Genomic DNA, 25,723 nt, shown 5'->3' on the forward strand with positions numbered 1-25,723 from the left:
TGTCCACTGACGGAAAATATGAGATACATAAGCACACACACACACACACACACACACACACAGGAACATTAGTCAGTTATAAAAAAGAAATCTTACCATTTGCAACAAAATGGATAGACCTTGAAGAAATTATGCTAAGGGACATAAGTCAGATAGTGAAAGATAAATATTGTATGACATCACTTATACATGAAATCTAAAAAATCCAAATGTATGGGAACAGAATAGAATGGTGGTTACCAGGTGCTGGCAATGGGTGATTTGAGGAGATGTTAGTCAAAGGGTTTAAACTTCCATTTACAAGACGAATAAGTTTTGAAGACCTAACACGTGGCATAGCGTTACTGTTAACACTACTGTATCACAGACTTCAGTGTCATTAGGAGATTCGATTGTAAATGTTCTCATCATAAAAAAGAAAAGATAAGTACATGGCGTGATAGAAGTGCTGACTGATGAACACTATGGTGGTGATTATATTGTGACATATAAATGTATTTTATCAACATGCTGTACACCTTCAAGTTATACAATGTTATATGTCACACATCTCAATTTTTTAAAAAAGAAAGGGAAAATGCCAGGCACAGAATGGAAGGTAATCTCCTCAATACACATAACTGATAGGGGACCCATATCCAGAATATATAAGCATTCCTGAAAATCAACAATAAAAAGACCAAAAAATAAAAGTAAGGCCTGCACAAGCACCTCACCAAGAAAGGCACACCAATAACTAGTGAGCATATATCTGTCCAGCATTGTTAATTACCAAAAGAGTGCAAATTAAAATCACAAGTAAGATGCCACTGCACATACACCAGAAGGACTTGAATTAAAAGAACTGGCAAAAGTGAGTGCTGGCCGGAATATGAAGAAACTAGAGTTCAACCACCTTGGAAAACCACTCGGTGGCTTTTAACAAAATTAAGCATAGACTTATTTATATATCAGCAAAAACCAACAATTAACCAAGAAACCAATAGATTTCTTGGGAAACCTATTCGTAGCAATTAAAAACTTGAAACAATTCAAGTGTCTATTGGCAACAGAGAGGCACAACCAACTGTGACTGTTCACACAGTGGGACAGTGATGCAGGCAGCAGCGTGGCTGAAACGCAGTCCAGTATGCTGAACAAATTCAGATACAGAAGCAGCAGGCAAACTCAACCAACTGTGTCAGAAATCACAAGAGTGGTTTCCTCTGGAGGGGGTAGGGGAATTGACTAGCAAAGGACACTAGAGAACTTACTGCGTGATGAAGTGTATGGTTCTGATCTAGAAATCACAAAAGGGCAAAGAAAACACATTTATGTTAAAACTCTGCAACGGTAAAAGAACTGGAAGAATATTTCTAAGCAGATAACAGCAAAGTTTTAAGGTTTTTATACACAAACAGAAAATAAAAGTGTCCAAAAAAGTCAAGAACACAACGGAAAAAATAGACAAAGGTTTGCGAGGAAGGACCAAACATGCGGACGTAGCAGCCAGAGACACTCGGAGGGATGCTCACATTCACTAGCAGGGAAATGCCTCGCAAATTAACAGCGGGCGAGGATCACACTCGACTGGCGAAAACCAGACTTATAAAGTTATGACTGGCGAGGAAATGGTGAAACGGATGCTTTTGTGTACTTAAGCAGCAGAAATGTGAAGTGTTCCTAAGATTCTGGAAAGCAAGGAGACACTCACTTATATGAAAGGTGCACCCACCTTAACCCAGAAAGCAGTCCCCACAGCGCTGAGTCCCCCACACGTAAGGACATGTGCGCAAGGACGGTTACGGCAGCATTTTCCAGAATGGTAAACACAAAGAAAACACAAAGAAAAAGACAAAAATCAAACAAAAAGCAGAAAAGAACAGAAGAGGAGAAAGAAGAAATAAACTCTTTCCAGTCACTAAAGAATAAAAGAATTATAACTACACCAAGAGATACCGTCCTCAGTCATGTCAGACTCTTGGCAACCCCTTGGACTGTAACCCGCCAGGCTCCACTGTCCATGGGATTTTCCAGGCGAGAATACCAGAGTGGCTTGCTGTATGTGACTTGAGAACAGTTTTTCAGCCTCTAGTCAAAGCATGCAGACACAGACAGTTGTAGGACAGAGTGTCATTCATACTCATCTTTACAGACCTTCACCAGCAAAACCCAAGTTGTGACCAGCCCCTGGGCTACTAACAGGTGTGTGTCCCTACAGACACTCTTAGTGGCCAGAATACAAAATATTTTCATGGTCTTCAGTGGTAACAAAAAGAACACAAGAAGTTGCTATTAGCGTCACATTAAAAGGTGTCTTTCTCTGCATGTTCCTCTTTTTCTTAGCCTGTAGGTTCTTTCCCCTTTTTCTTTCCTTTTCTATTTTTGCTCCTTTTTCGTTTCTTAACCTTCCTTCTTTCTCTTTCAACAGGCTGCTTTTAAAATATTTCTCTGTATTGCATTTTTATGAAGTGGAGTCTTATAATTCAGCGTATAATTCAGAAAGTAGATGTGTAACTACCTCTTGCCTAACTTCCTCCAGAAAAACAAGGCTGCTGTTCTCCACGGGGCTCCGCTGTGCCTGCTGTGTGAAACACCCACACTTCCTCACAACCTTCCAGCAGTTTGCTTCCTAAGCATTAGACATACTTGGGACATGGAGGTCTCATTTCTCGCCTTAGCAGTGCTGCCCCGGAAATCACTATTACATGAGCATCACTGCGCTAATACTGTAACCCTTCATGTTTTCCTTCTGTTACAGGGAATTCTGGTTATGTTGATGGCCTTCAGCATCATTGAATTTCTCATTTCCCTGTCTTTCTTCATTATGCGGGGACCCACTGAGTGTGGTGACTGTGAGGAATGGCACGGAGCAGAACTGTGAGAATAAAGGCCTGATCGAAAATGAGACTGAGAGGCGAATGGTGCTTGTGAGGGAAAGCCAGCAGGAACACAGACTCTGAAGGCCAGTAATTCCTTGAAGCAAAGGGGAGTGACTCAAAGGAGTTGCGTGCTGCGGGGCTGGGGGCGGGGCGGGCAGGGGATGAGGACCGGGAACATTTTGGCTGATAAACCACATCCTGCCTCTTGGCAAGACCAGCTCCTCCTCTCCCCAAGCCACACAGTCGCCGTGGTGTCACCTTCGCTAGCGGTCCGTTCACTGAACTAAAGGCCGGCAACGTGGGGCTGGTTGAGAAATGAGCCAGAGCCAGGCTGGACTGGGTCCGAGGTGCCTCCCGCTGACTTCGAGAGACTCGGCCCAGGGGCCCCTGCTCCACTGCTGTGTGGGAAGATGAGCTGGCTGCAGGAATGGCTCGGCCCACAGTCCACACCGGCCGCTGTTGGCCGCTTATAACCACTGGCGGGTGACGGCAGACGCCAGCACAGCGTCCAGGCACCACGCCAAGGGCTTCAGGGGCTTGGCTTATTCAACCCCGCCCCAAAATCTAAAAGGCAGGTTTTATTATGAGACTCATTTTGCAGACCCAGTGAAGCTGAAGCGTACAGAGGGTAAGTCAAGGGCCCAAGGTCACAAAGTTTGCAGTGGCAAAGTGATGTGTCAACAGATAATCCAGCTCCAGAGCCCAGAGTCCTACACTCTAGGCCAAGACACTGACGTTTTTTAGGTTATATTGATGGTTATGTTGGTCTCAGAAGCGCTTGACACTCTGAAAAAATATTTGACTGATCAGTACAGACTAATACAGGTAATATTTTTACTAAAATAGCTATTTAAAAAAATTATTGTGGAGAGTAACATTGATATACAGTTTTGTAAACCTTTTTTTTACACTTACGTGAGATTCTTTTATTTTTAGCTTTACTGAGTTACAGTTCATTCACCAAAAACATTGCACACATTTCATGTCTGCGTATGCCCCGTACCGTCCCAAGCCGCTAGGCCGACCCATCACTTCCAAAGTGTTCCTTCTGTCCTTTTCTGGGTTTTGGTTTTAGTTTTAGATTTTAGTGAAAATGCTTAATATTAGGTCTATCCTTTTAGCCTATTTCCAAGTGCACAATACCATATTATTAACTATAAATACTCTGCTGGACAACGAATCTCTCAAACTTACTCATTTTGTGTAACTTTATACCCATGGTAAAACAAATCCCCATTTAATTTGACTGCACATTCAAGGGGAACTTTCAGAAACCCCAATGCACCGCATACCACCGGGTACCAATTAAATCAGAATGTGCTAAGAGTCGGACATCGGTATTTTTTTAAGGTTCCCGGGTAATTGCAATACAGAGCAAAACTTGGAAACCACTGCTTCGCTCCTGACGGAAGACAGTTAGATTCTCTGAGCGGCTTCTGCGTTCAACCTGTGGCAGTGTTTCAGGCTCTGCAGCCGGTGGAGAATGCTGTCGCAAGCCCATGAAGAGGGAAAGAAGGTCTTAGTTTTATATGAAAGTTGTCCTGAGGTCACAGACCTCCTACGAGGGTCTCAGGAAACTCCCGGAGATTCCCAGGCCGCCCTTTGACGACAGCCGCCTGGGAAGCGTTGGGGGTCTCAGCGCTGTCATCGCTTGCTTGCCACTGACACCCTGAAAGAAATGTGTAACTAGCCCAGATCACAGACTGAGGCTCAGAGTGGCTAACCCTCAGACCACAAAAGGGAGCATGATTTAGCTCAGGATTTGAACCAAAATCCCTAGCATTAAATCCTGTTATCCTCTGCTTCTTTAGGCTTGGGGAAAACAGCACGCCTCAAGAACAAACACGCAGGTTTTCACTTCTGCTCTAAGCTGGAAGGAAAAGGCGTAACTGAGGGGAGAGGCCTGGGGAGTGGGGTTCCAGTGAAAAGTAGATGGTAGCCAGTGGTAGGGTTCTGATGGATGGGGTTTCAGATGTATTTGAGGAGGGGCCTGTCATCTAATAATAAGGGCTTTTAAGTCAGGCGTTGGTTTCAACCTTTAAAGCAAAGGGACTTGAACAAATTATTTAACCTTTGTGAGCTTTAAACTCCTACACTAAAATGTAATGATACTACCTACCTAACGTGTTTACTGTGAGCCTTAAATGAAATGTGAATGGATTCTGTGACTGCTTGGAATGTAAAAATCACTCAGAAAATGGTGGGTTTTCTTTGAAATTTATAATTGCTCTTATCTTGCTTCCCAAACATCACTATCACTTACTCTGTGCCTTTGAGTCAGTTTCCCCCGTTGCCTCTGAACTTTGGTTCCCACAGTTATAAAACGGAATCAATACCATAGGTGTTACATGGACAGCGTTTGGCACAGAAGCAGACAGGCATCTACTGTTATTTTTTAAATTTAAAGTGGTCCCTCAAAGCAGAAGGAAGGAGCTTTCCTGGCAGCTCGGAGGTAAAGAATCCAGCTGCCGACGCAAGAGTGGAAAAAGCCAAAGGGTCAGTCACTTAGCCGTGTCTCACTCTGCGACCGCGTGGACGGTAGCCCACCAGGCTCCTCTGCCCACGGGACTTCCCAGGCAAGCCTACTGGAGCGGGTTGCCCTTTCCTTCTCCGGGGGATGGATCTCGCTCGCCCAGAGAGCGAATCCTGTCTCGGGCACCGCCCGCGCTGCAGGCGGATTCTTTCACCGCGGAGCCGCCAGGGAAGCCCTCAGGCCTCACAGTCACCCGCGACCCGGACCCTGGGGCGTTGCGGGCTGTGCGGCGCGTGAGCGGACACGCGCAGAGCCGCAGCCACGCACGGGGGTCTCCCGCGCCCGCCGCTTCACTCCGACGTCGGTGCGAGGCGGCCGCGTGGCCGGACCGCCGCGCGTTCCCTGTTCCAACGCCAGCCCGCCCCGCGCTCGGGAGCCGGCCCTTTTCTCCGCCGCCCCCACATCGGCCTCTCCAGAATGCCGTTTACTCGGCGTTAGTCATCTGATTCCAGATCACCTTAAAGAAAAGAGAGGGAGAAATCGAGGAGAGAGAGAGCAAGACAGAGGGTGTGGACTGACTCGGTGCAGGTTTCGGCCCTTTAGACTCGGCAAACGACTGCCCAGCTGCAGCCCCGGGTCTCTAAGGAGATAGATCAATAGGTGGGAAAATGCGAAAGCCAGGGAACATCCGGACTGTGAACGAAAAGGTGGTACACCGTGGGGCAAGGGGTGCAGTGTCTCGGGACGAAGCTCTCTCTGCTCCCGGCCCCACACTGATTCGCTGCGGCCCGTCTTCCATCTCGCTCTCCCGGGCATCACCTTCCTCCTCCCCCGACCTGATCCGGCTCTGGGCGCCGCGGTCACACGGCTCCAGCCCCTGCTGCAGAGAGACAGGACACAGGGTGACCAGACAGACGGAGGGAAGCGGCGAGCATGGAGGTGGAGGTGCTATTTCAGTGACGCCCCAAATGTGGAGCTCTCACCTGAGGCTTCCGGGGACACGTTCTGGAGCACCAAACAGTATTTTTAGGCCATCTCTACTAAATTCAATGTGAGACACACATGGGCCCGCTGGAACTCTGCGCCTGGGCCGATGGGGGCACACAGGCGCACAGGTCCCATTGTAAGGGCTGAGCGACCCTCAAATCACTCCACGCGGATGCCTCCTTCCCACCTGCCCCCTCCTAAAAGCAAACGGAAAAAGGTTCTTGGGAGAATTTCTAGAGCCCTTCTTGCCCTTGGGGACCTGCCATCCACACCTGCTTACAGGGCGGGGGTACACCGTCCTTCTAATTAAGGCAGCGTGAAGTACGCCTGGCAGTCCCTGGGGTCTTTTTCAAGAAGTGAAACCTCCTGGTATGGCGGAACTTTTTTGTATATCCTCCGGCTCTCATAACTGTGTATTAAACCCAAGCCGGCGGCGCAGAGCCCGAGGCAACAGAAGCCCCTGACTTCCTGTCAGCTGGCACCCCTCGGCGCTCCCAGGCCCCACTCACTCTGGCCCCGTGTTCTGGGGAAAAGAGCTGGCGAGGTGAACTCAGCGGCCAGAACCCACGCATCAGCCCTTGAGCCTCGAGACCTCGGAGACTCAGGTAAGGAATCCGTTTGCTCTGTTTAAGTGACTGAGGCAGTGATGGGTAAGGCACAGGACGGTTCGCGGGGCACCAGGCTCAGCTTTGACTCCAGGGCTCCCCTGCTCGGGTTTTTGGTGGTGTCATCATCCGAGGAGGGGCGAAGCCAAGACGTGGGGACCACCTGGCATCGTAACCGCTCTCTCTCTCAAGAATGGCCTGGGCCACTCAACTCTGGGTCCTTCCACAAAAGCAGCAGGCTGCAATAGGTAGATCAAAGCATGGTTACTACCTGCTGGGCTCCAACCTGAGCTCCACCATCAACAAGTTCCTGAACCCCAAAATTCCTCGGTTTCCTTCTCTGTAAAATGGGGGCAGTAGTAACACCCCCTGCCTTATGAAGACTAAAGGAGCTAAAATCCCGGCGCTCTTAGAATGGCCCTGTATCAAGTGAGAAAATAATCAGGCACGGCTGTTATGAAAATAACGCGCCTCTCGCTTTAAATGCTTTTGTCTCCAGAGGTGTCCCACTAAATGTGAATAGCCTTAGGTGTTGGGGAGCCTCTCGGGCTAAAAGTTTCTGGAGGGGCTTGGCGGACAGCAAACCGCTGCCTCAAATCCATCACAGCAGCTGCTGGGGGTGGGGTGCGAGGAGGATCTAGGGAAGGCTGACAGCGATGACCTAACCCTGTCACGGTTCTTTCCTGAAACCAGCAACACTCCCATAAAAGTCTCAGCTCACTGATCAACAGGTGAGCGGAGATGGTCGCCTTTTGGCCTGACACCTGAGTGTGCGTAAAGCTGCCCAGGAAAGCAATTCAGTTTCCTATTTATTAGCTCATAGAGTGTAGAAAAGATCTACCCTATAGCTCAGATGCTAAAGAGTCGGCCTGCAATGCGGGAGACCTGGGTTCGATCCCTGGGTCGGGAAGATCCTCTGGAGAAGGAAGTGGCAACCCACTCCAGTATTCTTGCCTGGAGAATCCCAGGAACGGAGGACCCTGGTGGGCTGCTGTCTATGGGGCTGCACAGAGTCGGACACGACTGAAGCCACTTAGCAGCAGCAGCGGAGAGATTAACAATATGGCATGAGAAAGATGACTTTGTTGACAAGTAAAGAATGCAAAGAGCTGGGGGTTTACAGAATTTCTGCCCAGGAAGAGCCTTCCATGTGTGTCTGCTCAGTCCGTCCAACTCTCTGCGGCTCCCTGGGCTGCAGCCCCCCAGGCTCCTCTGTCCATGGGATCCTCCGGGCAAGAACACTGGGGTGGGTTGCCATCCCCTCCTCCAGGGGATCTCCCTGCCCCAGGGACTGAACCCACGTCTCTTGTGTCTCCTGCATTGGCGGGCGGGTTCTTCACCAGTAGTGCCGCCTGGAAGGCAGGAGATGTGTCCAGACCTGTGGCTTTGTGGGCAGTGGAGGGATGTGAGCTTAAGAAACCATGTTGAGACCACCAGTGTCTCTGAAAACCAAGAGATGGGTGATGCTTCTTAAGCCTGAACTCTTAGAATAAAGCAAAGTCTGAAACTGTTAAAAAAAAAAAAAAAAGTCATGTAGAGTCTGTGAGCAGCCAGGGGGAGGGTTTCTCCAGCAGGCGATGATGGATCAGAGACAAGTTCGAGTTCAGGAAAAAGTATAACTTCCGCAGGGATTTAGAGAGCCTGATCTAGTAGGCAGAGGATGGATTAGGAAAGAGAGATGAAAGTCAGAAAAGTAAGATTTTTGTGCTAGACCAGGCGAGGAAACGAGAGTCTCACCCATGAGGTGACTCTGGCGGTAAAAAGAAAGAAGGAGAAGGTCCGCCTGCGAACTGAGACCCCTTGCAGACGGAGAAGCGGCAGGACTTGGCCACTGGTTCCATGTGGAGATGAAAGAGCTGGAGAGGAGTATGGCTCCAGCTTTCCAAGCCAGGGAGGCAGGGATACGAACGTGAAGCTGTCTGAGGGCTGGTGTCTGGCTCAACAGCACAGCCTTTATCTCTTGGAGCTGTCTCACCCCCAGCTCGTGACACGCAGGATCACAGCGGCTTGCAGGACCTCGGTTCCCAGACCAGGATGGAACCCATGCTCCCTGCGGTGGAAGCACAGGGTCTTAAACCACTGGGCCTCTAGGGAAATCCCTGCAGCACAGTCCTTGAAAAGAGCGGTTTCAGCTGAGGGGCTCCGGCAGCAACTAGCCGCCGAGTGTCGAGGAGTAAGTGGGTGGTGAGGAAGTGGAGGGAGACAGGAAGCGCTTGGCACGCGGGGGCACAGGACTGGGGGGCTGGGAAGTGGCTGGGGCAGCGGACACTGCAGGACCTGCTAATCTAACAAAGGTTCTTCCTTCTGTTCTGAATGTTGTGGACACAGCGGGGGAAGGAGAGGGCGGGGCAGACGGGGCGGGACCCTGACAGATACACAGGAGCCTGTGTAAGCAGAGCAGACGGCCGGTGCAGAGCAGCTGCACAGCGCAGCGAAGGGCGGCTCAGAGAAAGGCCATTCGCGTCCAGGAACGGCGGAGGCTCGCTGCTGGGTGGCGGAAACTAGCACGGCGCCGTGCACCAGTTACCCTCCAGCTAAAAAATCACACATTAAAAAACGCAGGTTCCAGCGACCGCTATCCTCTGACGCCTCAAGTTGAAATGATCCCATGTTCTCAAAACAAAACTCTTGACTGGAGAGATCAGATCACCAAGGCAGCAAGCAACAGAGCCGGGGCCTAGAAACAGCAGAGCTCTTTCTGCCTCATACTCCACGGACAGAGCGAGGGCCAGAGATGCGAGGACAGCTCTCTGAAGAAGTATCACCGCAGTGAAAGGAGATGGGCGGAGGGGCACCGGCAGCGGGGAGGAAGTGAGACCATGCTTCCTCAGAGACAGGCACGCCGGAGGCCACGAGGGCAAAATTAAAACTATTTTGAGTGCAAAGGAGGAAGCTGAGGTAACAGGAGCCGCGCAGCTTTGGGCTTCTGAGTAAAGGATGGGCTTATTGGACCTAAAAGTCATTATTCAAATCAAAACCCATAAAGGCTGTGAGATCGTCTTCAGTATAGATGGACAGGGGAACTGTGTGGGCGCCGTTCACAAACCCAAAACCATTTGCAGAAGTTGCTCTAATAACACAGGGCAGGGTCTGATCAACGCAGTCCCGCTTTTAGTACAGTTCAGTGAGAATAAAATCCTCTTATGACCACATTTTGACCAGTGTGATCAGTAATCGCTACCAAGTGTACCCACTAGTCTTGGAGCCTACCCGTGTAGTGGCAAACACACCGGCGGGGACAAAAAGTCACTGTGAACAATTTAAAAAATACACAGGGCGAGGCTGCAGGAATCTACAATATTCTTGATGAGCGTGAGGCCCAGTTTCATACATTCCCATAGAATAAAATGAATAAAATCTCTCATCAGCCAGTCTGCAACAACCTGCTATAAATGTATATATATATGGGCTTCCCTGGTGTATATATAGTTATGTCCATGAAAAAATGAGGTAGCATAGAGAAACGTCTGTGTTTATAAATTACCATTTACAGTAATATATGTGTTGAAGGTTTTGTAGAAATACACTTGCCGGAATGAGACATCATTTTAAGAGAAATAAAATATTCCCCTCCAGAGTCATTACTGCCATTGGTCATTGCTGACACAGCTCTAGCAGGACTGTTTACATGAAAGGGTTATGTCACCAATAATATAGGCATAACCTTAAGCAGCTGAGAAATAAGGAAAAATTGAAACAACGGTAGTCAGTCATCGCCTTCTGTCCAGATAACTGATGACCTTGGCTCTGGAGAGAAGCAAGGTAACCCCGGCTCATTCCATACTTCTTGTTTAGTTGCTAAGTCATGTCCGACTCTTTGTGACCCCATGGACCCGCCAGGCTCCTCTGTCCATGAGATTTCCCAGGCAAGCAGCCTGGAGTGGGTTGCCATTTCCTTCTCCAGGGGATCGTCCTGGCCCAGGCATTGAACTCACACTTCCTGTATCGGAGGCAGGTTCTTTACCTCTGAGCCACCAGGGAAGCCCCTTCCATGCGTAACCATGGGAAAATTAACTAAGTTCTCAGAACTCCCATTTCCATGCCTGCAAAAAGACAAAATGCCCACTTAGTAGGAAAGGTGTGGGAGAGCTGGAACCAGATACCCAATATCCCTGGCACAGAGTGGGTACTCTGTGAACAACTCTTTGTGGTCCAGCCTGCAGTGCAGAGAAAAGCACCAACCTTTCCAGAGCTCTGGGTTAGGCTCTGCCACTACGTGCAAGGTCTCTCTCTCTTTTTTTTAAAAATAGGTCCATCATTTATTATTCATGGGAATAAAGTCCTAGAAATATAATTATGGGAGTATGTCAACATTTTTTTTGGCTGCATCGCACACAGCCTGAGGGATCTTAGTTCCCCAAGGGATCGAACCTGCACCCCCTGAATTGGAGGCACAGAGTCTTAACTGCTGGACCACCAGGGAAGTCCCAAGTACAAGGTCTCCAACAAGGCATGTCCCATCGCTGCGCCACAGTTTCCTCATTTGTCAAACGAACAGAATGGTTTCAGAGGTTCAGACTGGCGCTAAAAACTCCGCCTGCTGACCAGAAATGGCTTTGTAAACTCCTTAGCGGTCTGTGTTAATCTATTGCCTTTTGTTGGTGGTCTTGTGGGCAGGTTTGTGGTGCAAAGCAGGTCCCTCAGACTACCTGGCATCTGGCCGTCTAGAGCTGGGGCAAACATCAGCTGTGACAGGCCCACAGCCTCCCCTCTTTCCTTCAGCCACAGCTCAGACAGATGCTCTGCTTTCAACTGATTTACAGTCACCCAAATCGTACATTTATATGGATAGAAGGAAGAGCTTCATAAAGGAAAGGCTAAATTCCTGTTCCCCATGGGAGACAAAGCAGCCTGGTGTCACAGACACTGTGTTGGCTAGGTCTTAGCCCTCATTTTCTAAACTGTTTATTGGCGTGTAGTTGCTTTAAAATGTTGTTCTAGTTTGTGCCGCCCGTCCGAGTCAGTCAGCTATCACATAAACACACATTCCCCTCGTTTCTGGATTTCCTTCCCATTTACATCAGGGAACACCAAGCCGGGCTCCCTGCGCTACGCAGCAGGTTGCCGTTAGCTGGCTGCTTCACGCATGGGCGTGTGCAGACCTCGGCCCCAACCTCCCGACCCACCCCTGCGCCCTTCCCCACCTTGGTGATTCGTGTGTTCGTCTGCTATAATTATGCCTCTATTTCTTCCAAGCCCTCATTTTAAATCCCTGGTGGCCCTCCTCTGTGTCCTGGCTGCTGTTTCCGCACAAGACGGGCAATGCTTCATCCCGTCTCCCCTGTGAGGCTCACATGAGGTGCCAGACCCAGAGCGCCTGTGTTACTGGGAGGTGGGCGCAGGACGGGCCCAGAGATAAGCACGCGGGATGCAGGATCTCGGCCTCCAAGGCCGCTCCCGTGACTCAGTCAACGAGGACAACACGAACTCTGTGTCCCTAAAGGAAGACTTCCGGGGCCCGGGAAAGGCTCCGCGGAATTCCTGCCAGTAACTGACCCACAGAAATGAATTCCCAAGGGGACCACACGATGAAGACGGTAGAACAGTCTTAAAATGTCAGAACTGGAAAGAGACATTTCTGTTCAGAATCCAGAGATCAAACCACATTGACTCTCTCCCTGTGTACGGGGCATTTTCATTTACATTAACTTACTTATTTATCACAACCTGCCTGTGAGAGGTGTATCGGTCTCATTTTTCAGATGGAAAAAAATAGAAACAAACGCTCCTAAAGGAAATCATGTTAAGAATAGGAGCAAGAAGAAACGAAGCGAATGCTTCAGACGTGGGTGCGTCACCCCCGTGTACGTCTTCAGTTACCTTCACGAAGAAACTTCTAAACCCAGGCTCACTTTCACTACTTTTAAAAGTGCTCACTCACTTGGCCGACTGTCCCTGGGTCCCGGGCGCAGCACGAGGCCCCTCCCTCTTCACCGCGGCGTGCGGGGTCTCCGGTGGCATCGTGCAAACTCTTAGTTGCGGCATATGGCTCAGCCCGGGTGGGACCCAGGCCCCCTGCAGTGGGAGAGCGGAGTCTTAGCCACCGGACCTCTGGGGGAAGTCCCAGGCGTGCTTTAAATAGTAGAGAAGAAACGCAAGGGATGTGTGCTCTAGTAGGGAAAGACAAACAATAAAGAAGCAGGCAAACACAGCAACTACTCACAATAAGTGAGCACGAACCCAGGAAAGGGAGGTGCTGCGGGAGAGTCATCAGGAGGCCGCACTGTGGACTGAGGGCTCAGGGAAGGCTTCTTCGAGACACTGAGGTCTGAGCTGCCCCGGCTGAGGCACACACGCCATATGGCCATTTAAGTCTTACAGCAACAGTATGAGACAGGAATTATCACTGTCCTCGTTTTATGGCTGAAGAACTTGAGGCCCAGAGTTTGAAGAATTTTCCCAAAGTTTCACAGCAAACAGGAAAATCTTGATCTAAACCTAGGCAGTCTGATGTGTGATTCAGGAGGCCACCATCTTACACAGAGCCTTCGAGAACCTCCCTGAGGTGATGTACTCAAGATTGCAGAGTTAGTGGGAGTAAGGCAGACTGTACCAGCCCCTCCTGACTGCAGGCACAGTCTTCACCATCTTCCACCCGTCCATCTGTTCACGGTGACTCTGGCCCATCACCACAGACAAAAGCAGATAAGCAAAGGGACAAGGACAAGCCCGTGAAAAATACATTTTCTTATATTAAAGCATAAGAAAAGCATCCAGGGGTGACAGACTCACAGAACCCAGGGGTTAGCCAGCCACAGAGAAAACCCATGACCCTCGTGTGGGTGTCGAGAATACTGGCAGGGACCCCTGAGCCAGATCCCTGTACATTTAAAAAACAGTCACAGCCTAAAAGTTGAGAATGTCCTTTTATTTGGCAGAAATTTTTAGGACTTAAGCCCAGGAGGCAGCATCTCAAGGAATCCTGAGAGAACTGCCCTGAAGAGCTGAGGGAAGGCGCCAGTGATTTAGAAGTTTTGAAACAAAAGGCAGGTAGCCTGAACATCAAGATGTTATTGTTAATTAAAGGAAATCAGACCTTCCAAGTCAGGGGATCCGGTGCTTTTCTGTGTATGGGCAGATGTAAGAGTCTGGGCTCACGGAAAGCATTCCTTTCATAGTGTCCAGTCGCTCAGGTGTGTCTGATCCCATGGACGGCAGCACGCCAGGCCTCCCGGTCCATCACCATATCCTGGAGCTTGCTCAAACTCATGTCCATCGTGTCGGTGATGCCATCCAGCCATCTCATCCTCTGTCGTCCCCTTCTCCTCCTGCCCCCAAGCCCTCCCAGCATCAAAGTCTTTTCCAATGAGTCAACTCTTCGCATGAGGTGGCCAAAGTACTGGAGTTTCAGCTTTAGCATCAGTCCTTCCAATGAATATTCAGGACTGATTTCCTTTAGAATAGACTGGTTGAATCTCCTTGTTGTCCAAGGGACTCATAAGAGTCTTCTCTGACACCACAGTTCAAAAGCATCGGTTCTTCGGCGCTCAGCTTTCTTTATGGACCAACTCTGACATCCATACATGACCACTAGAAAAACCATAGCCTTGACTAGATGGACTTCTGTTGGCAAAGTAATGTCTCTGCTTTTTAATATGCTGTCTAGGTTGGCCATAACTTTTCTTCCAAGGAGCAAGCATCTTTTAATGGGTGCCCTTAGGGCTCAGAAATTCACACTGCAGGGCCAGAATCACTGATGACTCTGACATCCTCAGTTACTGGCCAGGCAGGGAATCCTCCACTTGGCAGACTTTGTCTGAGATGCTCCCCCAGACCCTGTCTCAGAATGTGGAAGGAGGCCTTGCCTCGATCCAAAGCCAGTAGGAAGAGGCCCTGACTGCCTTCAGTGACACTGTGCAGAGGACACAGAGGAAGCCATGCAGATTCTTGACCAGGTAGAAGTTGGCTAACGATCCTGTTTCCTCTCCCTTTACTGTTTATCCTCAGCAGTCTAGGGTGAGATGGCAACACCCAGGAGCTCAGTGGTTGGAGCTTTCCCAGCAGAGCCTCCGAAAGGCCCTACTGCCATGCATGCTGCTCAGAAAGGGGTTCCCAGGAGGGGGCCTGCGGTGGTGGGCCCCACCCAGAGCTTCTTCATGAGGGAAGCGAAAGCTCTGGGGGTAAGTCAGTCGCTCTGCATTCCACATCCTAGGGACTCTCTGGCCTCTAGAAGCAGCTGCTATGGGCCAGGTACAGGATTCAACCTGACTTAAAGGTATTTGATCCAACATAAGGTGTTTTTTATGTCTGACATGGTGGGGGTGGGGGGGGAGGGGGAGGATCAAACCAGGGGTGCACAGAGATTACTGGGGTTTATGCTCCCCTGCCCTGATCCTGAGACTTGCACAGTTAGGGGCCTCCATCCCAATTCATCACCAGTATCCCAGTACACCTGCCTTGGAAATGCCGGGGTGGTGGGGAAAATGAATCTGAAGACGACAAAGGTCTTGGGCCCTTTAACACTTGCTCTGGACATCTCACGCCGCCCTTCCACTCAGGAGCCAGGGCTTCCAGGTCCCCCTCCTTCCTGACTGGATGATTTCAGTTCCACCGTCAGCGCCCCTCTCCTCCCCCTAGGCTGTCCAGATCATGAACGGGCTGTTCCACATTGCCCTGGGCGGCCTCATGCTGATCCACATGGACGTCTACATGCCCATCTGTGTAACCTTGTGGTACCCTCTCTGGGGAGGCATCATGGTGAGTAAAACCTAGTAATCTTTTTGGGGAGTGATACAAAAATGTTCAAAGAAGCTCCACGGGAATATACCAGATCACCTATGTGTTGAGGAAAGCATAGGAGTGGGGAACAGGTGGTCTGGTTGAAGTGATTTTGAGGAAAAAGAGGCTGAGTTGAGCCTGAGTCTCGTGGTTGAGTCAGTGGTCATGCTTCTTGGGAATTCAGAGAAAGCGGCCCGATGTGGATGTCCACAGCGAGGGAAGACCGCTCCAAGCACGACCTCTCCAAACTCAACGGCTGGGGTGGAGCTGGGTGGGTCCTAGACTTTAGGGTTGGTGTTTCAGAAAGCAAGAGTGGGTGGGGGCATCGCAGCTCCTCTCACCTGGCCTTTCTTACCGAGGATTCTCTTTAGTTCCTGTCTCATGTGGTGAAACGGTTGCGTGCCAAATAAATCCCCCTCGCCTATCCATGGGGCAGTGATCCTCATGGCTGCTTCACGTGCGGTTTTCCAAGTCTGCAACGCTGTGTGGATGAGGCATGAGGCAGTGATGTCTTTATCCCCATTACACTTTCATAGGTGAGCTATGAAGACAGGTTCAGGCCTGAAATTTTCAGGGCAAGGAGAGATCGAGTAGAGCCAGAGTTTCCTCCATTTTACAGCTGGAAGAGGAGAACAGGAAGACGAGAAACACTGATCACTTCCCGTGGCGGCCCACATTTTAATAAAGCGCCTGCTCCAGGCAGGCCAAGTGTGTCTTCTACATCGAGCCACTCGTCATTGCCATCAGTCATTAAAACACTGTGAACTCCAAAGAACCATTCCCCCCATTTTTTTTTAATGGAAAGCTAAAAATAAAACTTTTCAATTCACTGCGTGAGTGCTAATGGACATGGAGATGTGCGTTCTGCCTCTGGTTTTACTAAATGCCTAGTCACAGACCCCCAGCTGGTTGGATGAAAGGCATGGATTTAATGTGGCTGGGCCTGAATGGTGGAGAAATATGTGCTGAAAAATGAATGAGTCCTTTAAAAAGGGCTGAATAGTGCAGGGAAAGTGGTTGAAAGGGTGGACAGCTTTTTCATAGTCGCTTCTCCCCATTAAAAGGTGATCACCTCTGCCCCTCTCTCCGCCGCTTCCCCCATCTCTCCCCACCTCACCTCACCCCCGCCCACCATCTCTCTTGTTTACAGTACATCATTTCTGGATCACTGCTGGCAGCAGCGGAGAAGAACTCCACGCAGAGCATGGCAAGTAGCGCGTGCCCTCCTTTCCCGCACATCAGACAGCGTCTGCTGTCCCCGCTGGAAACAAGGGCCCTGGGAGACCCTGGAGTCACAGTCACTGTTACCCCTCACCCCCCAGAAGGGAAAGCTCCTCTGTGATGCTACTGTGATCAGTTCATAACAAACGTGAAAACGGGGTGTCTGTGGAAACAGAGGCAGACCGATGAAGAGCAGGCTTACGGTCTCAGGGATGAGGGATGCTGCAAGAGACGGAGATCTCTTTGACAGTCGCGTCCCTTCTCTCAGATCAGCATTGAGGAAAATGGTCTCATCAAGACCGTGATTGACTCAAGCCTTAGTTAACCTGGAGCTGCAGCCTTGGGCAAGCCAGCTTCCCCCTACGTACCTCTAAATTTTCACCTATGAGATGGAGATAACAGTCCTTGCTGCCATATGAAGTTGTCCTGAGGATAAAACAGAGTAAAATATACCCAGGATAAAATGTATGAAAGTGCTTCAGAGGCTATAAGGAGCTAGAGGGCTCGTGCTCATATAACTCCTCAGGACACATTTACACCCAGGTAGATCCCCTGATTCTCTGCAGGTCAAGGGTTTACCAGCAGGCTCCTTTCTTCAACTTTTCTACATTTACTAAGGTCTTACTAATTTAAGTCCCTTCCGAAGTCCATGAGAGATTGAGATGACTCCCCGCTAGAGGTGGTCTGACAAACTCACTTTGTGGGGAAAAAAAGCAACTGTTTATGAAGATGAAGCTGTACTTAAGATACAGCCTGTCGTACTGACTCGCCATCTGTGGGTCATACAGCCAGGGCTGAAGTCTGCGTGTTGCAGGACAGTCATCAGTAGCCACACATCATTATGGTGCTCGTGGCATGAATCCTCCTGGTTTTGACCCTGCGTAATCCCTGCAAGGTGGCGTGCCACACTGACATCCTGGTGCCACCCAGAGACGCCAGCCCTAAGCGTATTTGTTTTGGGAGATGGCTGGCTGACCAGGGTTGATTGCAGCCTGTGTCCACAGGGAAGGAGAAGGTCATTACTACTGTGTGTCTCCACTTGATGGATGGTACAGACCTAGAGGGGCCAACCTGCCTCTCCCTGCATATACCCACAAAGGATCCTGCTTCACTGCGACACGCTGAATACTGCTTACTTCACTTGCTCAACAGCTGTGCACTGAACGTCTACTAAAATTCCGGGGGAGGGGGGCACTGGCAGCTAAAGGAAGTACCAGGATCACTTCTAGAACGTTTTCTTGATGAACCGATTGGATGGGTGGCATAAACGAGGTGGGGAGGACCGAGAAAGCGACAAGGTGCAGACAGGAAGGTGTTTATTTTACAAAGAGCTAAAACAGCCAAGAGAAGCAGGACTCAGCAGGGTTTAGATGTAGTACCTTTAAGAGTCAGGAAAATAGGATCTGGAACTCTGTCCTAGCTTATATTGTCCAGTTGGAAATTAGACTCAATTAATATCTGTGTCTCTTATTTCAGCTCACAGGAAGAGTAATAATGAACTCTTTGAGCCTCTTTGCTGCTATTTCTGGAATAATTTTTTTGATCATGGACATATTTAATATGACAATTTCCCATTTTTTTAAAATGGAGAATCTGAACCTTATTAAGACTCAGATGCCATATATTAACATAAACAACTGTGAACGAGCTAACCCTGATGAGAATAACTCCCAGTCCATGGAATATTGTGCCAGGATACGGTTTGTGTTCTTGGTGAGTATGAAATTGGATTTATTTTCAGGAAGGAAGCCTGGCATTTTTCTTATGATCATGTGTCTGCTACTTATTGCCTATACATATGGTTTTGAGCCAGAATTCTGACCACACCACACTGCACTTCATTTTCTTCCTTTGTAAAATGGGAGATGGTAACAGTATTTATAGAACTGCTTTGAGGGATGAGTTAACATATGAAAAGCACTTTGAACAGTGTCTGGTACACAGAAAGTGCTATTTATGCCTTTGCTTTAATATTTATTAGTATTATTAATGGAACTAATATTTATTATTTTTATTATTAAGATGAACATTGAAGAACCTACGTTGTAATGAACGCCATTCGCCTCCAAGGCTTCCCACGTGGCTCGATAGTAAAGAATCCACCTGCCAGTGTAGGAGAGGTGGGCTTGATCCCTGGGTCTGGAAGACCCCCTGGATAGGGAAATGGCAACCCACTCCAGTACTCTTGCTCTGTCCCATGGACAGAGGAGCCTGGCGGGTCATAAAAGAGTCGGACACGACTTTAGTGACTAAAACTTCACTTCACTTGAAGGGAAAAAAATACATCTCCCAGGCATGGAGAGATTTCCTTGGTATGATAGTAGACCACCTAAAGCTGGGTACAGTATCATGTGGAACTCACATTAAACTATTCTTCCCTACATGGAATTGATTCTTCAACTAACTATTGCTGCCTTACTTTTGGTCAACAGCATACACTCTCTGTTATGTGCCAGGAGTTGTACTAAGGGTTAGTGTTATGCAGATACCAGCATTTCTCACAGTTAGTCACTATTTCCCTAAAGAATTGACCTTTTCATCATTTACTTTTAGTCAACGGTCATTTACTGTGCATTAACCAACGGGGGAGCCTGGTGGGCTGCCGTCTATGGGCTCACACAGCGTCGGACACGACTGAAGCGACTTAGCAGCAGCAGCAACCATATTCTCGTATCTTCATTCATACATTTTACCCTCACTTTTCTGTTCTTCAGAGCAATTTCGCAGTGATGATGATCTTTGCCTTCCTCCAGAAACTTGTGACAGCTGGCACTGTTGAGAATGAGTGGAAAAAGATATGCTCCAGACCCAAAGCTGTAAGTGGAAGCTGTGCTATTCACAACCTCCCTTAGCAAAGTCTCCCCTGCAAAAAGTCATTTATGGAGAGCATGATCTGATGAGTCTGGAGCGTCATGAAAAGTGATTCTGGCATATTTCTGGGGAGCAGAAAATACCAGTAATGTTCAGTGTATTTGAGAAATGGCTGACTGGGGCTGATTGCAACCTGTGTCCACAGGGAAGGAGAAGGTATATTCCCACTTGTGTGTCTCCACTCGATGGTACAGACCTAGAGGGGCCAACCTGCTTTCTCCCTGCCTGTACCCACAAAGCATCCTGCCTCACTGTGACAGACTCTGAATACTACTTAATTTATTTGCTTAACAGCTGTGCACTGAACGTCTGCTAGGATTCCCAGGGCGGGGAGGGGGGTGGGAGCATGGCAGATAAAAGAAGTACAAGGGTCCTATGCTACGTGCATCCTCTTACTAACCTTGGACTCTGCTGGGCTTCAGTCGTGCCTCCTGACTTCAGGTTTCCATACTTAGATGGCTGAAGGCTGATTAAAGCCATTAGTTCTTCCAGACCCAATTTCGCAGTACTCCCTTCTCCTCTCTTCTTTCTATCTAATCTCTCTTCCAAAACAGCAGGTTCAAAGAGGCCCTGCGGTTGAGAGATATGAATATCCCAGTGGTCAACTGTCGACTGCTTCAGAACCACAGGATGTCAGCTTTGCAAAACAATTTAGAAATCGTTGTTAATGCCTTCACTTTGCAAGTGAGGAAAACAGGATTAGAGACCACAAGTTAATACTTTCCTGAGGTTATCTCCAATAAAGGCCAATCAAAACTGACATATAAACTGTATTATCGCAGTGTTCTTTCCCAAACACTGTGAGTTCATTCCAGGTAAGGTGGCAAGTATTTGCTGGCCTTGAGGATAAGCCTTGATTAGTGGTTTGGTGAGGATGTGAACACCTGGGAAACCAATCCTGGGATGCAGAAGCATTTAGAAAACAGCATAAAAACCGGGAGATATTGATATTTGTGCAGATTGTTGGGAAATGTGCCAATGATCAAAGTCGAGAAAAGTTTGCTCAATTTTGTGTTCCAGAACATCGTTCTCCTGTCAGCTGAAGAAAAAAAGGAACAGGCGATCGAAATAAAAGAAGAAGTGGTTGAGCAGACTGAAGTGGCTGAGCAGATTGAAATATCTTCCCTACCAAAGAACGAAGAAGACATTGAGATTATTCCAGTCCAAGAAGAAGAGGAAGAAGAAGCAGAAATGAACTTCCCAGAGCCCCCCCAAGATCAGGAAGACGCGCCAATAGAAAACGACAGTGTCCCTTAAACTGGTTTTTCCTTTTGCTGTTTTCTTTTTTCTTTTAGCATTAGTGTTCACAGCTTTCCAGAGACCCATTCACCTGCATTTCTGAAGGCGCTCTGCACGTGGCCTCCACGGCTTCCTCGTCTTCATGTGGAGGGACCACAGACAGCCCCCTTCTCCCCATCCTCGTGCAGAGTGTGAACACAGGCCCCGGCAGCAGGCTGTAGCATCGTGCTTCTCGCTTAGGACAGCCTTCTCACCCTGCAAAGAGAGAAGCCTGGATAAGGGCTGCAGAGTGTGGTTTGCCACTGGCCTGCTCTTGGGTGAGGTTAGCAGAGTAGTCACAGCAGCGGTAGCAGCAGCAGCAGTTTGTTTTCTCTTCTCTTCTCTCAGCAGTGGGCAGACTCTGTATCAGATGAAAAATGTAAGTGACCGCTCCATGCCATCCTTAAGCTGGCTTTGATTTCTTCCACATCTATGTCTGTGTGTGTGTGTGTGTGTGTAATCTCTTTTGTACTACTGTTTTCAGGAAAGTAAAAGATACGAATAATGAGGGACAGTAAAGAACCTGTCCCGTCTGTCTGTCTATGGGGCTGACACTGTTGCCTCTGCGTCTCCCTGGAGGGGCTCTAAGGGGCCAGTCCTCAGCTCTGTCTCTGCACAAACAGCGCCTGCTTATGCCTGGATCTGTCTCCTTCTGTCTTAACTTTCCCTAACTCCTGCTCCAGGCTCTGGTCTGCAGTGTCTACATTCTTTTCCGCTTTAGGCAAGAGAAGAAAGGCTGACGGGAACCAAGGCCGTAATGAGTGCCCAAATCGCAAAGGATGATCAGCGCTTGCGTTTGTAGTGTTTTCCAGCTCACAAAACATTTTATCACATGACTGTAATTGATCTTCCATGATCAAGGAAAAAAATTCATATCTCTGTTTTACAGTGTTTACACAGTGAACAAATAAATCAATGTAACTTGTCAATAGCCACAGCAAGTAATTTTGCGAGTCTCATTTCGATACTAAAGCTGAAACTCCAGTACTTTCGCCACCTCATGCAAAGAGTTGACTCATTGGAAAAGACTCTGATGCTGGGAGGGATTAGGGGCAGGAGGAGAGGGGGACGACCGAGGATGAGATGGCTGGATGGCATCACGGACTTGATGGACATGAGTCTGAGTGAACTCCGGGAGTTGGTGATGGACAGGGAGGCCTGGCGTGCTGCGATTCATGGGGTTGCAAAGAGTCGGACATGACTGAGCGACTGAACTGAACTGGACTGAACTATTTCGTACCCAGATCTTCTTATTTAAATACTATAATGCTTGAAACAACGAAATTGCCTATCCAGTGTCTATTTAAGAGCCAAGTCAACAGGTTTATCAAGCACCTGCTCTCTGACCAGCACAAAAGAGGTGTTGAGAAAGACACAAAAGAGTCAGAAATCATGTTTTACCCCTTGGGGACAAAAAACTTAAACATTCACAGTCTTTAAAAACTCATTAACATACAATTAACTGTCAGATTATAAAATGCAGATACTAAGTGCTAGAGACATTCTGAGAAAGATCATGCTTGAAAATAACACAGTTACTTACAATGCCAAAGCTCAGGGACTGTTTACCCTACCTCTAGATTCTCATTCACCTTCAGAGAGGTTACTACCCTACACAGAGAGAGCGTCAGCCTAGGAAGGCATCACTAAAATCTATCAACCATGTTTGAGCATTTGCTGCATGGTAAATGCTGCCAGACCCTGACGGGTATGTGGGCGATGCAATTTCCACTCTCAGGGACATTTCCACTTTGTTAGGGACCACGAATAAAAGATATTTGTGGTGATTAGAGAAAAAAAAGTAGGTGGGGCATTTCTCTGTGTAAAGTTCTTGAAAATGGCTTTAAATGAATAGAACACTACGTATGTGCTCAGCTGCAGCGAGCGGTTCCGACGTGGTGTTTCCCTAAGCTGCTTTACTCTTGTAACATTCTGGTCACGGGAGCCTCCGACATTCTCAAGTTCATATTCACGTAACCCTAGTCTGGGTTTGAACTGTGAGATGTCAAGACATCGACTATTCATGTCAACATAGTCTAACACACACACACATATTCCCAAGGAAAATTCTCCTGGGGTAGGTCATTAATAACACATCCCTTTCTGTCTTCACTCCGGAATGTGACTGGATTATATAGTGGTGGACTAGAACCAGTCCCTGCCTTGGACTAGGGGAAAGGGAAGAGGGTGCGGCTATGACCAACTCAGGCAAAAACTGGTGAGAAAACCTTCCGAAAAGACAACACCCTGGGACTTCCCTGGCTGTCCAGGGTTAAGACGCTGCATTCCCAGTGCTGGAGGCATGGGTTTGAGCCTTCGTTGGGGAACTAAACTCCTGCATGCCATGTTGCATGGCAAAAAAAACAAAAAAGGACACGAGTTCTTACTTCTATCTCATTTTCTCAACTTCTGAAATATATATGAGGATCGTTCTCCAAACACATGGCTTTCTTAAGTATTTTAGTTTCTTTTATTCATTTTTTAAAATAGGGCTTCCCTCATAGCTCAGTCAGCAAACAATCTATCTGCACTACAGGAGACCCAGGTTCAATTCCTGGGTTGGGAAAATGCCCTGGAGAAGGAAGTGGCAACCCACTCCAGAATTCTTGCCTGGAGAATTCCATGGACAGAAGAGCCTGGCAGGCTACGGTCAATGGGGTCGCAAGAGTCGGACTTGACTTAGTAACTAAATCAATTCATTTTTATGTTTTCAAATAGTTTTTACTGAGCCTACATTAACTCCTTATCACAAGACACCGCTGATGTCTACTCTTAGAAAATGAAAATCCTTGCTGTGACTTTCTCTCCAGTTATTTCTTTGGCAGTTTGTTCATAGCTGGGTGACTGACCACCCCACTCTGCTCAGGACTAAGAGATTTCTTGGGATACAGGGAGTTTAATGCTAAAACCCAGATTGTCTGAGGCAAACCAGGATGAATGGTTGATCACCCTAGTTCAAGACAATACATGATTTTACCCAGATGCAATCACTGCATAATAATATAATATTTTTATACTTAAATTTATATTATAAATAAATTTCTTTTGCTGTTGTTTAGCCAGTCAGTCGTGTCTGACTCTTTGCGACCCCATGGACTGCAGCATGCCAGGCTTCCTTGTCCTTCACCATCTCCCAGGGTTTGCTCAAATTCATGTCCATCGAGTCGGTGATGCCATCCAACCATCTCATCCTCTGTCATCCCCCTCTCCTCCTGTCCTCAATCTTTCCGAGCATCAGAGTCTTTTCCAATGAGTTAGCTCTTTGCATCAAGTAGCCAAAGTATTGGTGCTTCAGTGAAGCTTCAGTCCTTCCAATGAATATTCAGGATTGACTTCCTTTAGGATTGACTGGTTTGATCTCCTTGCTGTTCTAGGGACTCTCAAGAGTCTTCTGCAACACCGCAGTTCAAAAGCATCAATTCTTCGGTGCTCAGCTTTCTTTATGGTCCAGCTGTTACATCCACATATGACTTCTGGAAAAAAAACATAGTTTTGACTAGATGGACCTTTGCTGGCAAAGTGATGTTTCTACTTTTCCATACACTGTCTAGGTTTGTCGCAGCCTTTCTTCCAAGGAGCAAGCGTCTTTTAATTTCATGGCTGTAGTCACTGCCTGCCGTGATTTTAGAGCCCAAGAAAATAAAACCTGTCATTGTTTACATTGTTTCCCCATCTATTTGCCATGACATGATGGGACCAGATGCCAGGTCTTCAGTTTTTGAATGCTGAATTTTAAGCCAGCTTTTTCACTCTCCTCTTTCACTTTCACCAAGAGGTTCTTTAGTTCCTCTTTTTCTCCCATTAGGGTGGTGTCATCTGCATATCTGAGGTTATTGATATTTCTCCTGGCAATCTTGATTCCAGCTTGGGATTCCTCCAGCCCAGCATTTCTCATGATGTACTCTGCATAGAAGTTAAATAAGCAGGGTGACAATATACAGCCTTGACGTCCTCCTTTCCCGATTTGGAACCAGTCTGTTGCTCCATTGCAGTTCTAACCATTGCTTCTCCACCTGCATACAGGTTACTCAGGAGGCAGGTCAGGTGGTTTGGTATTCCCGTCTCTTTAAGAATTGTCCACAGTTTGTTGTGATCCACACAGTCAAAGGCTTTAGTATAGTCCATAAAGCAAAAGTAGATATTTCTTTACTGCTACATAATTTTTTATTGGTATATAATTTTCTTCAGTATTATTTTTAGGTGCAACTTAGTACTCACTGAATCAATATAGGGTAATTAACCATTCCTCTATAATTGGGTACTTAGGGTATTTCCTTGTTTTTTTTTTTTTTTTTTTTTTTTTTTTTTTGGCAAATCACTTTTATAGCTGCAGAAACCATGAGCAAGAAAAAAAAAAAACATATTTCCTGTTCTCATTATTCAAAATGTGGTTTCACATGTCAGGCCTTGTCAAATTCCACCAGCAGGAAGCACTGGGAATTAGTTTTTATCACATTTTGAGAAGAGAAAAATCCAATACACAGAAAAGGTAGCTTGGATTTGATTTGTTTTTTAAACTCTTGGTACACAACCTAAAACACCAGTGAGAAATCTTCATAAGTCTGTAAACCTGAGAGGTTATACATTCTCAGCTAAAGAGAACCAAGCAATATAAACTGAATATGGTAGAATCATTTGGTGGCAAAGTCGCAGCTAAGCTAGGACTTTCCCATGGAGTCATGTTTGCCCCCTGCTCACCTCTTCCACTG

The 25,723-nt window shown here is 47.8% G+C and overlaps 2 protein-coding genes and 1 pseudogene across 2 annotated transcripts in view; 2 read left to right on the forward strand and 1 right to left on the reverse strand.

Annotated features, from left to right (window-relative positions):
* The window catches only part of LOC120876057, a 6,438-nt pseudogene extending 3,801 nt beyond the window's left edge, over window positions 1-2,637 (reverse strand).
* Window positions 1-2,863, forward strand: part of MS4A5 (membrane spanning 4-domains A5) — a 26,069-nt gene extending 23,206 nt beyond the window's left edge. The window contains exon 5 of the mRNA XM_040259473.1: window positions 2,741-2,863. Within this exon, the coding sequence (XP_040115407.1) occupies window positions 2,741-2,863 (123 nt within the window). The remainder of the gene's footprint in view (window positions 1-2,740) is intronic.
* A 3,939-nt stretch (window positions 2,864-6,802) lies between these two features.
* MS4A1 (membrane spanning 4-domains A1) lies at window positions 6,803-21,940 on the forward strand. Its single transcript, XM_040259474.1, has 7 exons — window positions 6,803-6,926; window positions 14,874-15,046; window positions 15,504-15,623; window positions 16,795-16,851; window positions 18,342-18,578; window positions 19,580-19,681; window positions 20,757-21,940. The coding sequence occupies exons 2-7, from the start codon at window positions 14,888-14,890 to the stop codon at window positions 20,991-20,993; spliced, it is 912 nt and encodes a 303-aa protein (XP_040115408.1). The 5' UTR covers window positions 6,803-6,926; window positions 14,874-14,887; the 3' UTR covers window positions 20,994-21,940.
* The last annotated feature ends 3,783 nt before the right edge of the window (window positions 21,941-25,723 follow it).

Source organism: Oryx dammah, unplaced genomic scaffold, assembly GCF_014754425.2.
Source record: "Oryx dammah isolate SB20612 unplaced genomic scaffold, SCBI_Odam_1.1 HiC_scaffold_17, whole genome shotgun sequence".
NCBI classification, from domain to species: Eukaryota; Metazoa; Chordata; class Mammalia; order Artiodactyla; family Bovidae; genus Oryx; species Oryx dammah.